This window comes from Chironomus tepperi, unplaced genomic scaffold, assembly GCF_022539635.2.
Source record: "Chironomus tepperi strain 1889 unplaced genomic scaffold, CSIRO-AGI_Ctep_v1 contig_454, whole genome shotgun sequence".
NCBI classification, from domain to species: domain Eukaryota; kingdom Metazoa; phylum Arthropoda; class Insecta; order Diptera; family Chironomidae; genus Chironomus; species Chironomus tepperi.
This window is the reverse complement of record NW_027226576.1, coordinates 767,494-786,831: the sequence shown is the minus strand read 5'-3', so window position 1 is coordinate 786,831 and position 19,338 is coordinate 767,494. Positions and strand designations below refer to the sequence as shown.

The 19,338-nt window shown below is 27.0% G+C and overlaps 1 protein-coding gene across 4 annotated transcripts; it reads right to left on the bottom strand.

The window, feature by feature from the left end:
* Positions 1 to 670: 670 nt before the first annotated feature.
* otp (orthopedia homeobox) lies at positions 671 to 18,825 on the bottom strand. Of its 4 annotated transcripts, none has more exons than XM_070651182.1 (11): positions 18,011 to 18,825; positions 15,224 to 15,411; positions 15,049 to 15,148; positions 14,472 to 14,530; positions 5,273 to 5,284; positions 4,843 to 4,900; positions 4,506 to 4,640; positions 4,309 to 4,431; positions 3,519 to 3,685; positions 3,401 to 3,451; positions 671 to 3,314 (listed from the first exon to the last, which is right to left on the bottom strand). In XM_070651182.1, the coding sequence occupies exons 1-11, from the start codon at positions 18,042 to 18,044 to the stop codon at positions 3,195 to 3,197; spliced, it is 1,047 nt and encodes a 348-aa protein (XP_070507283.1). In that variant the 5' UTR covers positions 18,045 to 18,825; the 3' UTR covers positions 671 to 3,194. The 4 variants fall into 4 exon arrangements, with proteins under 4 accessions (XP_070507283.1, XP_070507286.1, XP_070507285.1 ...); XM_070651185.1 differs by having other exon boundaries at positions 15,049 to 15,124; XM_070651184.1 differs by having other exon boundaries at positions 15,224 to 15,387.
* Between the last annotated feature and the right edge of the window lie 513 nt (positions 18,826 to 19,338).

Genomic DNA, 19,338 nt, shown 5'->3' with positions numbered 1-19,338 from the left:
AAATTATTCATGCAAAAAAGGTTGCACAGTGAAGAAAAAGCTAAAAGTTTAAATGTTGGCATTCATACTTTTTGCTTGTTCAAATAAAATAAAAATTAAACTTACACATGTGTATACATACCTACACACCACACAATCATATAGTTATGTGAATAAAAATCATTCTACTGGAAAGAGTTGATGTTAAAGAAAAAAAAACTTTCTCATTTTTCTTTAGTTTTATTTTATTATTAAGTTGTGTGGTAAGGTAAAAGAGCGACGAAACATAAAATTTTCTGATAGGCTGTTTCACTTTTAACACCTTAAAAATAACTTTATTAACTTTTTCGACCTTTGATCTTAAACTTGATTTTAAGTGTATCAGAAATAATTTAATAAAATCTTTTTTAACACTTTTAGGATATTTGTGTTTGTTTTAATGCAGTTAGTGTGTAAACCTTATCTTATAATTTCATTTCCTTAAACTTTTCTTTATACGATCAAGAAGTTCAACAAAAGGTGATAAAGGCGTTTTTGGTAATAAAATTTAAGATTCAGACCACTTAAAAAAAGGACTGAAAATGTAAATCTAATATGTAAACAAATAAAGAGAAAAGTAAAAAGCTTAAAAATTTAAGTCCAATCACCAAAAACCTATAGTAATTTGAATCAATTACACTTTTTCGTGACATAATTTTCTTTATTTTTATTAAATTGTCTGTACGGTATAATTACATCATCATTATTATTAGTACCATTTAATTCATACTATATTTACTTCCACTTTTATTTATGTTTTAAACTCTTATGAATTTTATCCATTCACCATCGTATACATTTCGAATGCGCTTAGAAAAGAAGACTTACATTTTAGATTTACTCTATATATCATTTTCAAAAATTTCGTATACATACTATTTTAATAAAGAAATTGAAGCCCATTTTGATAATAAAATATACTCTTTGACGAATTGTTCTTCACGAGAGCAGATCTCCAAATGAAATTCTGTAATTTCCAACATTAATTTTTTAACTCAAAATCTCATTTTATGAATGAAGTTAAAAACATCTAGAATTGGAAAATGTAAGTTTAGACTAGCTTGTCTTGAAAAAAATACTTGGAGTTAATGAAATACTCTAAAATCAGAACAGAATGACATCCTTTGAATGGAGAAATAAGAATAATATCATATCCACCAACTTATTTTGAGTTTTTAGCTCACTAGTTTCAAATTGAAAATAATTTTTTGACAAAAATCTTAGCTGAATAGTGGATCGAATTTTCGGTCGAACTCTAGAAAATTGAAATTGCTCAATTCAATAGAAACAATTAATGATGCTTCAATTTCTCTATTTACACATTTTTTTTTTCTTTTGTAAAGTACACTTTTAACTATAAATAATTAGATGTTTATACATTTTAAATTTAGCTTCAGTTTTTTCTTCTTAAAATGCCTATTAGGGTGTATAATTGTTTAATTTATAAAAGACTTGTATCAATTCATAATAAAATGTTATTTCTCATTGATGTATATTAAATGTAAATAGAAATATTTTCTTCTTCCATTAAAGTATCTACTGATATATTATTTTAATTTATGTAAAAGATAGGAAGAAGTATTAAATGAAAATTATTATCATTTTATCGTATACGTATAATGGTTGAAATTTTGTTGCTGATGCAAATTTCATGCTTCCTTTCTTCTGTGTTTCATTTTGAAGGAAAATTGAAAGAGAAGATAAGAAGAAAAGTGGGTGATATGGGTATACACTATTGTAATAGCTTTATAAATTTTTTATGCACATACATCATATACAAACCTTATCTTTTTCTTAAATATTAAATTGAAAATTTTATATTTTTATCTTATGTCTTCGGACGTAATTTTGTGCACTCATTTTGTGACTTGAAAATCAGTTCCAATTTTTGAAACCATACTCTATTAAAGATTATAAATTTTTTTGTTTTCGAATGTAATCTTTGTTAAGTCAGATCCTTATTAGGAATGTATGAAATAAAAAAATTTCTTGTATTAAAGTCATTTAAGAAACTTTTGATTGAAAAGAGGATTTTAAATTTTTGAATTTCATTTCTGTCCGACTTCAAAATGTTCTAATATCAAGAAAGTTATTTCTATTTGTTTGAACAAAATCTAGTTAATTTTCCACAAATTTAATTAAAATGTAACAAATTTAGTAAAATTCCAAAAAGATTGTACATTTTTGAAAATTCTAACAATCAAATATGCCAGAATTTCTGAATGAAATCAATAAACAGGAGTTTATTTAAAAACCTATCAATATCCAGTTATTCTATGATACAGTCTACTCAAAGACAAATGATCAAGATGATGAAAATAGAATACTGCAGTATATTTAAAATTAATTTTCTCACCACATTCATTTCCTCTTGCAATCAAGATTCGTTTATTTGACTTTCTGATTTTCAATAATGTTTCATCATATGCGCAATAAACTTCTCTTGAAGTAGAATTTCAAAGTTCAATTGCATTTGCAAAATTGATGTTCATTGATAAAAACAATTTTAATATGTACTTAAGTTTCAAATGAGGTGAAATATTGCAGTATTTTATGTGTTCTCTACAATTTCTTCATTGTCAATAATGAACAATTTTATTGAGTTGCAGAATATGAAATAAAAAAATTTAAAATCATTCTCCCCTTTTGCATAATTGCTATAAAATAATGTTGAAAAATTTTGTTGTTCCAGGCTATTCAAAAACGTTCTTCATTATTTGCTTAATTTTTGAAATTCATTTCGTCTTAATTTGCACACAAACGGTTATATACACATGGAGTATTAAATAGTAATTTAATATTATTTTTTAATATTCTTTCTTCTTGTCTACCATTTTCGTCAATCCTATTTACAATTCATAAAATATTTCGCAAATACATGAGTTTAAGGGATACCTTTGAGCAATTGTATTACTAATAATTTGTTTCTCATTGTTTACTGATAGTTTCGTTTCGTAATAAAATAACCGAAAAATTAAATCTTGAAATGTATTCAACTGCCATCTCGTGGTAAACATTCAAAATAAAAATATTTAACAGAAACAAATAAAATCATTGTCTAACAATTTCTTGTCAGACATTCCTTTAAATAATAATCAATGATAAATATTTAAAAATATTTAAATACTTTCAGCACGTTTTCTTGGACAATTGAAAGTTCAAACGTTCATTTAAGGCTAGTACACATGATGTTCGTAATTATGAGCGTAAATAGGTATTGATGCTGTAGCATTTAATTCAGATGCTCGCCGTCTTAGCGCTGCTATACTGTGTCCTCGCCATACATCATCTTCTCCCTAAAAATACATCTCAGTGAAAATCATATTCCAGCAGTATTTGAGCATTTACTAAATTCTAGCAGTTAGACAGTTAAGTAATTTACCTCATTGGACGATATATTCTGACAACTAACAAGCTGTTGCTGATTCGAATTCTAGATTTAATTATTAATAAGTAATTTTTTTGATTATATAATTTCAACAAGCTAATCGATTTCTTACCATTTCATTGCCATTTCCATCACTTTGATTCGTTTGTCCACTTGATAATGGCGGAGTCGTTGAAGAACATGCGTTGATATTTGGTGGAGTAGAATTTGGTGAATTGTTTCCATGACCAGAACAATTTCCATTTGTGTTGGATGTATTATGATACATCATCGAATCACCTATTCAAATAAACATAAATATTTGTTAGTATAAACTTTTTGTTTTTTTATAGCGCCTTCAATTAATTAACAGTATTAAAAATGTGAGTACAATGTACACAAAAAAAGCTTTAATCACTTGTGTCTACAGCAAATATATAATTTCTTAAAACTATATAGAAATAAAATAAAAAAAAATCTGTGTTCAAGTTTGTATTTTTAATTATTCAAGCGTAAAGCTGGATGTGCAAACATATAAAGAAGAATTTTAAATAAAAAAAACTACCAATTAGGTTAAAAGCTTTTGTATCGCATATGAAACAAAAACTGTCAACCTTGTCGTGATAAATCAATTTAGTGGAAAAATCATTAAATTCGTTGTCGGAATTTTTCTCCTTCATTATTGACATTTTTCATTAAAATCTTCAAGATTAGTATAATATGTCAGAGCATGTTAATATAAACATGAGAGATTCATCACACTTTAAGGAATACTTTAAGTTGTTAATTAATACAAAAAGTCACATGCAGAACTACGACTAATTAAGATATAAGAAAAAATTTTTAATTTCAATACCAAAATATGAATACGAAAAAACTATGACGCAATGCATGACTTAAATTAGTGTTATATTTTTTCTAACCTAAATTAAGTCCATAATGCTGGTAGGTACCCGAACTCATGGCTGAGGACATGTTAATACCAGAATTTAAAGCTCCATTTAGTGATTGTGTCAGGGAGGATGATTGATTTAGTTGCCCAAAGCCTTTATGTGTTAGTAAAGTTAGTTAATTTATTGCAAATGATATTATGGTGAAAATTAAGAGCAAGTATAATTACCAGCAGTCATAGGATTCACTCCAACACTCCATCGTTCACTACCAAACATTGATGTTCCACATAAACTTTCACTCATGGCAATATTTGTTATATTTGCACCAAAAGGTGGTAAACCATGTGATGGTAATAAAGAACCTATAATGAAAGTATTGTATCATATTAACAGTTCATTTATAGCCATAAATTAAGGAGAAGAAGGAAACCAAGAAAAATATTTTTTTTTATTTCATTCCTTATGTGGCGTAAAACTTTCACTATACTTAATTTTCCCTCTATGTTACTCAACACCACTATCCATACATATCTAAAGTTATTTTTGTATATATTTTCTTATTACCTGGTGTTCTAAATACATTAGAAGTCTTCTTCCGTTTCTTCCATTTGGCACGTCTATTCTAAAAATAAATTAAACGAAGGAAAGAAGAAATTTTTAATGAATAAGTGGTTTTTCTTATGTAATGCTTTAGTGATGAAGTTGTGTCTTTTGCCGGAAGAACTAAATTTGGCGATGAATACAGCTAATTATCTTTAATTTTTGAACCTTTCTGTTCATAAAGTTTATTTATTGAAAAGTTTCAAGTCCTTAATTCAAGATATTATTTCAATAACTACAAATGCATCAACATAATTGTGCAACATAATTGGATATAACTCCCGAACAACACGCTGTGGCAAATTTCGTTTTTGGTGTGACCAAAATGAGCCAAAAGCATCAGAATTATCCAAAAAAGAAACCTTTTTAAAAAGATAAAAATTTAAATACTTACTTGGAACCAAACCTAGATGAAGTAAAACGAGATAAAAGAAGCAAAGTGAAAAGTCATTATTAATTCATTGGATTTTAATTTAGTAAAAAATGTGTGACATTGAAATCCTTTCCCTTGTTTTTATGTTTATCTCTTTTCTTATTAATAAATAAAAGTTTTGCATTTGTTTTTATCTACTTCTCTTATTTGTTGCCGCAAACACTTTGATATACATAAAGGGAATAGTATTGCATTTCAAATATGGAACAGGTGTTTAATATGCTTTTTCATAATGTACAATTAATGTTTGCCATTTAAAATCCCATAGGAGATATAAAAATCTTCCACATTGATTTTTTGTTCTTCTTAACACCAGAGATCACCAGATATCTATATAAAGCAAACGAACAACAAAATAAAAGAAAGACGAAACACAAACATATCATGACCCAATAATACATAATATAGCATTAAATTCCCACCCTCATATTAAAGTTGGTGATGAAAATGAGGCTGAAGAAACCGCACCATACACAATAAAAGATATTTTTAAGGGGGAAAACAAAAATGTGGCAGAACCAGAGAAAACAAACGTTTAACCAGCAAATTCCATTAAATAATTTCTGATTTATGTGTTTTTCTCACTCACTCACTAATACAGGCAGCTTCAAAATAAAAAAATATCACAAGTAACAACCGAGAAAATGCAATTTTCTTGTTTTTCTTTTTTTTTTTGATTCTATATCACACAAAAACCGAGTGGTGAAAAAAATGATGTAGAGTGAGAAGTTAAAAGGCGCATCCTATGACGATGATAAAAATTTTAAAATTTCATTTACGAGTATGACAGTATAATTTGCATAATAAATAATCAGTACCAATCACCCCTTTTTGTATTAGATACTTTTACGCATTTTCTACTGTATCATTGCTGACGATATAAATATTTCCATAGAGAGAATGAAAAAAGGACATGATTTGTAAAAAAATAAAAACAAGAAAGATGTTTTTATATTTCATGCCAATCAATCTTGTTGAAAAGCATTCGCTGTCTGAATATTTATGATTTATTCATTTTTGAAGCCTTTTCGATTCAGCTTATTTTCAAACGATGTGATCTGCTAAGTAAGTACTGCATTCTTTTAAATTAATGGGTTTTGTTTTGGCATTATTGCTTCGAGAACATTTTTGACTCTATGTTTAATTTTTTTTATAATTTTATTTAACTATACCTTATTTTGTTCAAAAAGTTCAAAAAATTTTAAAATTTTGGTTGCAAAGCAGACTTTTAAGTTGCAAGTAAATTTTTAAAAAAATGCCTTGAAAACTGTATATATTTAACTCAGTGTGAAGCAAGCTAAGTGTCGCAGGACACTGGTTTGTCGTGAAAAACATAGATCTGAGATACGATCTAAAACTTTTCTGATTTGAATAGAAAAATTTCAAAAAAAGATTACAAGATTTCGAATATAAAGTATCAATCATTAAATTGCTAAAAAGATCCTAAGTATACTTTTACTATATTATAGCACTGAAAAAAACATTTGTTTGATATTGTGTGATTCTAAAATGTCTCTATTAATCAAATATGCGGCCACAAAAAATATTGCCCACGACTGATTTAGCTATAAAACATTTAATGAGAAATTTTTGTTTTAATACCGATTGACACAAATGATAAAGTCTCCGTCCCCAAGTGCACAAGAATACGAATTCCCGTTCCCGTGATATATTTTATGAAAAAAAAAAAAAAAAATTGAAAATTTGAAAATTTTAAATCAAAAAAAGTTTGGTGATAATATTTTTTTAGTAGACACGGGAATCCCGGGAAAATTCCCGTTTTTGGAAACGCTAGCTAGAATAAGAAAATCGATGCAGAATTTTATATTTTCCATTCCAAAAAATACCTTTTGAACAAGGTATAAGAAAATTGGAAAGAAAAAAAGCATATTCAGATTCGCGAAAAAGTTAAATAATGAAAAATTAAGTAACTAATCTCAATATGTATGCATTTATGGAGAATTTTCATTTGTGTCGATCGGATATAAAAGTGAATGTATAAGACGCAAAACATTTTTTCTGACCATGAAAAGTACCGACATAAATTACTAGACCACCAGGTAGCTAAAGTTACTCATTTTAAAGTCAAATTCATCACACAATGCGATGCTTGTTTAAAGATTCTGCTACACATTTGTATTTTAATGTTACTTTGTGTTGTTAAAGAATATTACACCAATACTTTAAAGTATCTGAGATTCTTGCTCTGATCACTTTATGATTTGCTTCAGAGGAAGCACGAAAAATTCTATTTACACCAACAAAGAATCTAGATTATTATATATATGGTATAACATTTTGGTATTTACATTTCGTGAAATAAATATTGAAGAACAACAAAAACCTGCCTAGTCGACGTCGACTACATTTAAGTTTCTTTTATTTTTGAATTGTTTTGCCATAAGAAATTTCACACTGACCCGTCAAATGCATTCTACGTGAAATTCTCTCTTTTAACATCGTCAGTATTCAAACTCACATTAAATAAATAAAATTTTACAGGCAGGCAGGCAGCAAACTTTTTGAGAGTAAATATTCTTTTGTCAGCACTATGAATATTTTTTACCAAAAATTTTTAAAGGCTTCTAAGTGTGCTTAAACTCTGAACAGAATATATGTTTGCACGGTGAATGAGAAAATTATTATTTTTGAATTTTAGCATGTTTGATAGAAAAAAAAATGTTAATGTCTCATAGAAACAAAGTTGTTGATTTTGATTATCAAGCGATTTAAGTGAGACTTTTCTAGTTTGCAAGATATTTTGATAAGAGAGTGGCAAAAATCAATTTACCAATTTTGAATAAATATATATCCAATTTAAGAAATATGACCATTTGATGACCAATATTTGTAAGTTTTCAAAACAACAAAAGTGTTATAAATAGAACATAACTTACATAAAACTATAGTTTCTGTAAATTTTTTTATATTTTTTAAATTTTTTCTATAGAAAAGTGGATCCACCTGAACCATTTCGTGCCTTTTCGTTAATATGTCGACATAGCGGCGCCCTAGCTAAGAGTAACTAATTAACTTAATATTAGCATACATTTCCAATGCGCTATAAGAATAATGCGTTATTATCATAAAGGAAAAGTAATTCTCAAAGTTTTTAAACGTATTTCTTCATTTTTGTTCTTACTTGTAGATGAAAAATGATTTTGATTATGGTGGATAAAAATGAAAAACCCCAAAGAAGTATTCCATAATTTTTCCCCCTATTGAAGAAATGAAAGCAATAGACGGAGGAGGATAACAATCATGCGCATCGTTATCCAACCCAAATTGTTACGGTGATTCAGTTTTATGTGAAATGCTATTACTTTTATTTTGCTCGTCCATAAAAATTTATTTCGTTGCCTTTACCGTTTTTTTTTTAACTTTAAGTGAAAGAAAACTTTTTTCTTCACTTCCGAAATATTGAAGATGATGATCATGATGATGATAAAAAGTTACGAAGAGAATAGCATAGTATTAGTTAATGGTCACAAAAACTTTTAGAGAAGGAGTAAAAAGTTTTATAACATAACCTTACACGATAATGAAAACTTTTCGATTAATTTTTATCGATTTTGTCACAAGTCACGTGCGGCAGAGGATCTTGCACTTTCTTATAGGCCATGTGAGTTGTACAAAAAAGTTTTAGGCATAAAATTTATTTTAATGTTTACATTCAATTAGTTAATAGTGTGAACTGAATAATTTTATCAACAACATATTTAATTAATTCATCTGATAATCGCAATAATGGAGTCATTAACAAAACTCTTAGATATAGCAATTCATGCCTAAATACAATAATATTACTGATATATGTATCTCAGATATACAACAATCTAAAAATCTAATTTAAAAAGGATTTACTCGACATGATAAATTGCATTACATATTGCATGTTGTATTCTGGTGAGGAAATACTCCCATTAAATTTGACTTTAAGAGGGGACGAAGAATTGATAATATTTTATTTAGAAAAGAAATTATCATTATTTTTCAAAAGTACATCTTTTAGTAATCAGGAACTCAATTTTATTTAAGACATTAGTAATACAAAAGTGCAAATTTTTGCAAATCTTATGTTTCTGTTTAAATTCTTTTGCGCATTTTTCTTACAAAAATAATTCTTAATAACGTTCTTTTACTGGCTGACTGGGTTAGTGTCAATAAAAGAAATAGGAATTATTTTTTTTTTAATTTAATTTAATACCTATGGAAATTAAAAATCAAATATTAGAATAAAATCCCAACAAGCATGGTGGGAAGATCATGTAGATCGTGCTTCTATGAAGATTTATATATTTATTGTTAATTTCAAAATAAAATGAATACTGATCATCTGAGATTCTCATAACATATTTACAGTTATACAATAACAAATCTCATAAAATGTAACATTATTGGTAAAATGCGTTACTCGATCAAACTCAAGATCCTTGAAATCGTATATAACTCGCAGAAAATAAGTAAATATCTATATCCTGGAGCTAGATTTTTCACCTTTTCTACGCCATGTGCCTTGCAAGTTTATTTTTCACTTTTGAAAATACATAATGAAGAAGATTGCAACAAATAACACCAGAAAATCATTGTCGTGAAAAGTCAAATTTTTCGATTTGGCTTGATCAGAACATCGAAGAAAGTTGACATTGAGAAAAGATTGTTGCACTGATGCACAACATAAGCGCATGTAAAAATGTGTTCTAAATTCATTAAAAGCCAAAAATTTCAGAATTTTTAATCATATACAAAAAATAAATTCAACCATTATATTGTTTCCTACAACCTTTTAGTCAATTGATTAAATGAACGATCACTTTCTAATAAACGGACAAAGCGATAACATCTTTTGACTTCTTGAATCAAACATTTCATTCCTCACCCTTATAAAATCTGATTATAATTTACTATTCATTCTGGTCTATAAAACAACAATATCACGTTGGGAAAATTTATTTGATAAACATCGGAAATTTTCCCTCCTCTTTGCTTTAAGGGAATAATATTAAGGAAATGTGAAAGGGACACATACAGAGTATAATCCTTAGCGAAAATGATTTTCATATTATTATGTGAATAAATAAATATAACGAAAGTCAGCAAGAGTGTGAAATGAGGGGTGAATTGAAAACTAATAAAAACGATGCTAATACCAATAATATGTTTTATATTAACATGAAATTATCATAAAGGATTTGCTTTGTTATATTATTTGGCTATACATGTAGGAGTCAGTTGTTTTATTAATTCTAACATGATGCATACACAAGGTACAGGTTAACATCGTGAAACAAATTAAAGTAAATAAGCCTTAATTTGCTATCCAGTCCGGGAGCTCTAGTAGGCATTATATGGGCTCTAGTACCTCTAGTAACATGAGATCACATGAATTTGAAGTTGATAAAAAAAGCAATAAAATTAGAATTGAAAATAAATTTATGGTGGCAATCTAGAAACTTTAAGAAGACCATTGATCGCTTAAAGTAAATAAGGAAGTAAAATATTGTGTTGAAAATTCTTAATGTGCTAAAGATTTAAATGTTCAAAGTTTTATATCAATGTGCCTCAAAATTTTCATTCTTTTAAATTAAAATGTATTAAAAATCGATATCGTCACTGATGTTCATTCGCTGTTTATTCCATTCAGTCGACATCCTGCCGTGAGCATCACACAAAATTATTCTTTAACATTTTCCCTATTCACTGTTAAAATTTTTTCCAGCTGTTAACGCAAATTTATTCCTATTGGGTGAAAAGTTTTCCTCTTTATTTTTTATTTTATTTTATTTTTCTTTTAATTTGATGTCCAAAAAACAAATTAAACGAACTGCAAAAACTGTCATGGAATGTGCTCAAAGGCAAAATAAAAAATTCCATAATAAAAAGATTGTTATGTTTATGTGGATATGCAATAAAGAAAAGTGTGTAGGAAAACAACAATATAGAGAGATAAAATTAAATTTAATAGACATGGTAACCAGGCATCGACACGTGTCGTAAGAATGTTAGCAAGTCATCAAAGCATATGTTTTTATGTTCATGCCCTTCTTCTGTTTCAATTCAATGTATATTTAAATGCCGGAAAATTAATAAAACAGAATTCAATTAAGAAATAAGAAGTAGTAAAATCAAAATTTATCATGTCGTCATGCAATATTTTACATTAATCCTTTTGTTATAAGAAGGAAAAAAAATTAGTTACTACGGGGATATTTGACACACTTTTCCAATTGAAAAATGTTAATATACTAGTATTAAACCCGTCAACCAAACTGGAGAATATTAGAGCATTCTTTTGTGGAAACTCAAGAAAACTTTAAAACATTTTTATGAGTTTCAAATTTGAAGTCAATTAATTCCAAGATGATAAATTTATTTCTTTTGTTATTTTAATATGCATTTAAAATAAAAATGACTTGTGATTTTGATACATTTAAATTATTTATAACCTCATATTCATAAAAAATAATTTTATTAACCTGCATATACAACATTTGCAGAACAAACACTCCTTGCTCTTCTCTTTTGTTTGAGAAAAAAATAAAAATAAACGCATCACCCCTCACAATGTTAAAAAAACTTTTTGGATAAGAAAAAATCAAGTACTTTTTTCGTGGTGCTATCCAATTTTCATGAATATCATCAACATCATTGTAAATGGAAATTAGGTTTTAAAATTTTAATAATGCAATAACCATCATAACATGAAAATGATATCCGTGAAATATAAAAATTGCAAATGATTAAATAAAAAAATATTACATACTGCTGTGTTAGGGATGTAATAATATAAGAACAAGAATTTTTACTTAAGGAAGAAGTTTCGAAAAGCTCAGAAATTCATTTCATCAGTTAATATTCAAAGAACACAAAATGTCAAAAAGAAGACAAAATTCTTCCTCAACAACAAGATTCCTTAATTAACGTTTCATGTTTTCTCGTATATCTTTCAGTAGCTCAATCCCTAGGAAAAATATAATCAATCAAAAATACGTCAATAGCACCCATAAAAAATTTACATTGATTAATGAATATTTTCTTATTTTTTGTTGTTTTAAATTTATTTCAAAATTATTATGATTGAAGATAGAAAATTATCATAAATGAAGCTTTTTTCGATTTTCAGCTCATCATTCATTGTTTCATCATAGATTATAATGATGACAGCAATAATGCGATTATGATAGATACTAGAAAAACACAGATTTAAACGAATCTTTTATAACCATGTTAAAAGCTTCTGAATTGATTTTTGGTGTCCATAAAATTAAAATTAAAAACTTTATTAATGATTTTATTCATTCATTGTAAAATTTTAACAAGTTTAAATAGTGACTTCTGCAATAAACATACTAGTGTAAAAGTAGCAGTGGAGTCATATACAGGAAATTCATATAAAATGTGTGTGTCAGTGTTTCTCAAACATTTTGATTCGCGACACATTAATCTCCATTTTAAAGATTTTGTGGCAAATAATAGATCTGGAAAAAATTGTGTGCCTGAATTTTGAACTTGGAAGAGTTTTGAAAATATCTAAATTTCTTCAAATTTAGAATTCCACGTGTCTAAATTCCACTTAAGTAAGTAACAAAAAATAGTTTTCGAAGAATCAATTATCTTAAAATCATATTTATGAAACTGATGATAAAGTCTAAAACCGATTTCATAACGTGAAAAGTGTGTCTCTTGATATTATCTAAAATTTCTAATAAAATGAAAAAGGCAAATTATTTTAGCAAAGGTAATTTTCAGCATGAACAAAAATCAACATTTCTGTTTCTTTAATACCAGAGGAGCAAAGAGTAAGATTCTAATCTCTCCAAGGATTATATTAGATTAAATGCTCCCAGTTATTTTGCTTTCATTGTTTCCGAGACGATTTAATTTCTTTGCACAAATGTTATTCTTCGTCTTTTGTTTCATTTTTCTTATATAATATTTTTGCAATAAGAAAGAAAATTGAAATGGTAGAAAAAGTTTTCCGAGGAGGAGCAAAAACAATTTTCTTTCTGAATTCCATTTGAATTCATAAATAATTAATTTATGGAAAATTTCAAAAAGCTCTTGTCATGCAAATTCAAACATGAGCATATGAAAAACAATATTGAATAAACTTTTTCGCTTCAAATTCTGTTCCAGAGAATGATGACAAAAATTTTCTGAAATGTTTTTTTAATTAAGTTTCAATTATTCAAACCAGAATAAAAACAAATCAATGAAATAGAAGGGGATGAATCTTCTTCATTCTTTTTGCTTGCCACTTCTTTCTCCTGGAAATTTTTGATGAAAACTGATTTGGAATTTTTTTATATGTGAATCACGTCTCGTATATGTGATTGACATCATTTACTGCATGGGTTGAGATGAGAATATTCGCTTTAGTCATAAGCGAGAATTTACCATTGAATAATTTTCAATATACCTATAAATTGATTTTTATGATTTTAAAATCTCATGAAATTGCTTGATCAGAAAAGGGTGTAGTTTGTTTTTTATCTCAAAACTACCAAATTTTATTTAAAATCGTTTCCTAACATTTCTCAAGTTCGTATTTGTTTTTGTTAAACAAAAACTTTCCGACGGAAAACCATGTGATGAACAAACTGTTATGTTTAACGAAATCAATATTTAATAAAGAAATTCGTGATATATTTCAGATCAATTATTAAAGAACACCTTTTATTAAAGGAAAGTGATTCAGTTATTTAACGAAAATGATAATTTAAGACCTTCATTATAATTATAATTCCCTTGCTGTCTTCAATGAACGAGCATTCTGACCTCCTCCCTTTTAACCGTATTTATAGAAGAGACACACCTTAGAAAAAAGTTGTAATCAATAAAAATTTATTTGCAACGTCATTTTGCTACGTTTATTGTTATATACACGTTCACTTTCATATAGTTCTTTACTGTAGGCCGTAGACACATAAAATATTAATTTCTTTCCTGTTGAAACAGCTGATTCAAGTCAGCGTGATCTTTTTCCTTTACGGCATCTTTAACATACAAGGAAGTAATATCAAAAGAGTAAAACCTTGATTTAATTATTTTTATTTTAAAAGTTAAACTTCATTTTGATCTTTTCATATCTATTCAATGTTATAAGGAACTTTATCACACATTCTTTACGGATTCGTTAAAAAATCAAAATTCAACTTACCTGCACTCGAGATTCTGTCAATCCGATTCTCATTGCGATTTCCTCTCTCATGAAAATGTCTGTAAAAATATTGGTCTAAATCAGTATTTTTAAAATTCACCATTCTGTCTTTAGTTAATAAATGAGTTTTTCTAATTTTTACTTTTTCAGGGATTATTGATATTTAAAAAGTAAAATTCTAAAGATTTTACTGTAACTCGAATATGTTCGAGTATGTTTCTCTTAATGATGCTATCGATCAAAATAGTTGAGCATATTTTGAATCTAGTTTTAGTACTAATGAGTTTTCCTATCTATTTTTTATAATTTAAAAATATGACAAAGTTGGACTAACGCCAAGTCAAAGGGATTTCAGATATTTCAATTGCAAGGATTTTGCAAAGACAATTTTTTCTATTTAACGTGCACCATCATATAATTTCAATAAGAATTATTACAAAACTTTTTAAAAAAAATCTGAAATTTCTCAATGAATCAAAAATTTTATCTTTGACTTTAAAAATATTTGTCTTTGAAAGGGCATGATTTATTCAAATGATGAAACCTAAGAATTGTAAATTAATTGAAATAAAATTACCTGGATAATGTGTTTTGCTAAAGCACCTTTCAAGCTCATTCAGCTGAGCAGGTGTAAATCGTGTCCTATGTCGCTTCTGTTTGTTATTTTTGTCATTATTCTGTAATGTTGAAAGTACATGTAACTTATTGAATATAAAAACTTAAATCTATTGGAACGTGCATCATTTAATTACTTGATCTTGGTGCATGTTGTGTGAATCACAGAGGCCACTTGATACATGCAATCGTGTATTATTAGTTGTGTCTGATACGTTCGTTGTTGGACTTTGCAACTGACCAAAATTATTTGATCCATGCAAAACAGTCGTTTTAGGTAAATCACAATCTTTTTGGCTTCCTGAAATGCCATTAAAAAATAAGTCTAAAATTTTTCATTATTCCAAACAATGAGACAATTTTTAAGGGGGGAAGAGAGAAAAAATAAAAGAAATAAATTCATTATTAGTATGCATCGTAATCGGAAATCGGTACATTTTTATGGCTATGCAAAATAATTGTAGATTTATTGTTAAAAATGTGCAGCAACAAATGAGTCCATTTAATCCAATTGAAGCAAAATTTCTAAATTATAAATGATAATAATGGTAGCTCCATTAGAATGGCACCAAAACTATTGACAGAAAATTAAGTTTATGTGATGATGCATAAGCCATTTTACGTAGGTGCATATATGATAGTAATGTTGGAGCTTTATTTCCCATTGTTGGATATCATTCAAGTTAAAAAGCAAATAAAATTTTATGGATCAATGATGGTTGCATTTCAATGTTTTGTCATATTGAATTCATCCCGTAATCTTGAATGCAATAAAAAAAAATTTTCGTCTATAGAAAAATCCAATTTAAACAGTCTTGCTTTTTCCACAGAAAACATAAAACCACATCTATGCTATATGTATAAATAATTTTGCATTAAGTTTAATTCCGGATTTTATTTTTTTTTCTTTTTTCTTTTTCAGCTTCCAATTCACATTACAATGGAAATAAAAAAATATAGTCTGTTTTAAATACGACTTGCTGATATTGCTTCTTTCACATTTATTGTGAACACTATGATTTTGCGAGGATTAAAAAGCTGTTTATTATTCATTGGATTGATAGTAGTAAAATATATATTGTCTGTTATATTAAAGTAAATGTTTTTAAGGCAATTTTTTTAAAGATCATCTTTGGAATTTTACTTTCCACGTGATCTATTGCTCATGAAGATTCTTTAGTTAAATAAACTTAATTAAAACTATATTCTTGAATATCCATGTGGAATTTTTAATACAATTATAAAAAAAAGAGGTAAAAGAAAAATATTTGAACTACATCAAATAATAACTAACGAATGAACAACAGAGAGTTTGAAGAAATAAAAAATAAATGTAGATTTATTATTTCTTCTCATTTTTTGGATAGGTGCTAATTTTCACATATAGCTACCGTTCACATTTTTCCATCGTTCGTCTTTGAAATGTATTGGAGATATTCAAAGTAAATCAACAGACATACATCTTCACGTCTTCTTCTTTTTCTTTCTTTGCTCATACTTCTGCTCATTTTAAATTCATGAACAAATTACATTATTTCTTTATTTTTCTTTCTTTCGACTTCTTTTTTACAGGGAATTTTTCGAATGTGTGAGGTTTTTTGTAGCTTTAATGTTACTTTTTATGCCTGAATGATGAAAAATATTGATAAACAAACAAATGACGAAAAGTTTGTTCTTCGCAGTCAGTGAGCTGTTTTATACTTATTATTTCTGCTTGCTTGTTTTATTGCTCATGCTCAGCCACGAAATATTCAATTTAAGTAGTGCAAAATAACCCTATATTCTATGAAGCAGATAAGATTAGAAACTTGAAAATTATATCTTCATGTCACTCAATTTAATATTTTGTAACGTTGAAAAGCTAAATAATAGAGTAAATTTTTGAAAATTCCTATTTTAATCGTCAAAGATTTAAAAAAATATCAGTCAGACGTCTATAAGTATCATATATTACAGATAAAGAACTAATTTTTGATGGTTTTTAATTTTTACTTTAAAAATCTTCTGATATTTTGTGATTCCGAGGTTATTTTAAAGCTCTATTCTTTTATCTTTTTAAAAAACCTGTATCATAGAACACAGAAGTAATATTTATTCATTGCAAAAGAATTATTGCGGGTTCAAAAAATAGACACATTTAAAATTTGATAAGCAAATGTAAAAAGAAAATGAAAGCTTTCCACAGACAAAAAGAGATGGAAGATATTAAAGTAAATAATGAAAGAAGGGAACAAGAAACATTTTCAGAAGCAGCACAGAATTCATTAAAAATTAATTATTTATGTCTCTTTATCGATTTTCTTTCCTGCTTATCTCCTTTTTAAATTTAATATTAAACATGTAGCAAATTTTTACTTGAAATAAAAAAACTTTATATTTTTTCAGCATTTCTACAGACAATTCAAAATAATCAGATTCATCCACAACTATTATGAAATGAGCGTATGAAGCACCAAATTGAAAGTTAATTGAATTAAATTAAACTTTTTACATTTTGGCTAATTGCTCAAGCATCATAATTCATAATGTTGCCATATTTAAAAAATAATAATAATATTTTCATTGCAATTACATTCTATAATTAAAATTAATAAACTTTATTATAGTTTGAGGTCAATTTATAACCAACCAGAGTCATTAAGCACAATCAAAATATGTAAAATGAATGTGCAGCAGCAATAATGGTGAAAAGTATGAATGTATGTGTGCTTCATAAATGCAATCAATTAATTTAATTTTATCAACTTATGCTTTTATAAAATAAATAATGTGATTCATTGATAAAAACAAAGAAGAAAACGCAACAAGCTGTTTGCATATTAATTTATTGAAAATATAAAGAACAAAAATTTTGCATTTTATAGTAAGGAGAAATTAAAAGCAGGCTGTTATGGATAAGATAAAAATAAGCTTTATTATTTTACCTCCAATTACTGATGTGCTGAGATTATTCAGCATATTTGCTGAAAAGCTTTTAATAGATATCGTCGACAGTTTTGTTTCACTTGAATGTTGTTTTTAATTTTATCCACACGGAGAATTGAATTTTTGTTGAGATTTTTTATTATTAAATTTATAGAATTAGGCTTATCCAATTAATGGCAATTTTACGTATATTTTGTTTCATTTAAAGCAATTTTTCGTATACATCTGGTTACTTAAGGAGGGGAATTTTTCCTTCTTATCACAGCATGTAAAAAAATATAATTAATCCTGTTTGTGCTTCTAGTTTTGTGCCATAATTATAATCAGAGTAGATAAATGAAGAAAAGAATTCACTTTCACTACAAAATTATTCTTTACAGTTTAAATATTCATTGTCGCTATATTTTACACAAACACTTATCAATTAAGCTCGGTTATTAATTTAATAAATTGAAAGTAACAAATTTAATTTATTAGAGCACACATTTTCTTTTCTTCTTTTTCCCTCCACCGACTACTCATACTTTTCTCATTCACTAAAATTTTTATTATGTGTTACATGTAAGCATGTTGTATGCATAATAAATGAGTCTTCATCACAAGTTCAATCCTGGTCATTGTCTGGCCATTATTATGTATCAGTCCGGTTTTTTACGTAATTAATCAAATAAAAACTTTAGATGAATTTTTTTTGTGTATGTAAAAGCAACAAAATAATTATTTTAAACTTTTTAAAATTTTACTACTAAAAATCGCAAAATTTTTAATTTTATTTTACACACTTAAGCACTCAGTAATGTAAACGCGCGCTATATCTATCACGTCTGAAACTATACTGTGATAACATTCAGTGAATAACAGATACAAGAAGATACAAAAGTTTATTTAACCATAGTCATACTTGTAGATATGTTGGTAAGAAAGAGACAAACATATTACTGTAATATTAGATGATAATTCTTTTTGTTAATATTTAAAGTTTAGAATATAGTAAAATGTTTAAATTTATTTCTATGTCAATTATTAAATTAATTTGAATTTTTTAAATATTTTTTTAAAAATTTTTAATCCGTCATTTCAATAGCATTTCCTTGAAAAAATATATTCATTCTATCTCTTTCATGCATTCACCACTTTCCAGTGTGACTCCATTTAGCATTTATTTTTAATAGGTGGTTGCTACGAAAGGCGGAACTTGCTCACGCTGGAATGCTAGGAAGCTAACTAGATATGAAAAAAGTTTTGCAGCAAAAGGAAAAATTGTTTTCATTCTGAGAGAGAAATAATTTTTTTTTTTCGGTATGTATACAAAGCAAACAAATAAACA

Coding starts and splice junctions, on each gene's coding strand:
- otp (XM_070651182.1), bottom strand. CDS start 18,044: ATGCTGAATAATCTCAGCACATCAGTAATTGGAG. Junction 3,686..4,308: donor GCATTATGGACTTAATTTAG/GTTAGAAAAAAT, acceptor TTATTTGAATAG/GTGATTCGATGATGTATCAT. Junction 3,452..3,518: donor ATGGAAATGGCAATGAAATG/GTAAGAAATCGA, acceptor AATTAAATCTAG/AATTCGAATCAGCAACAGCT.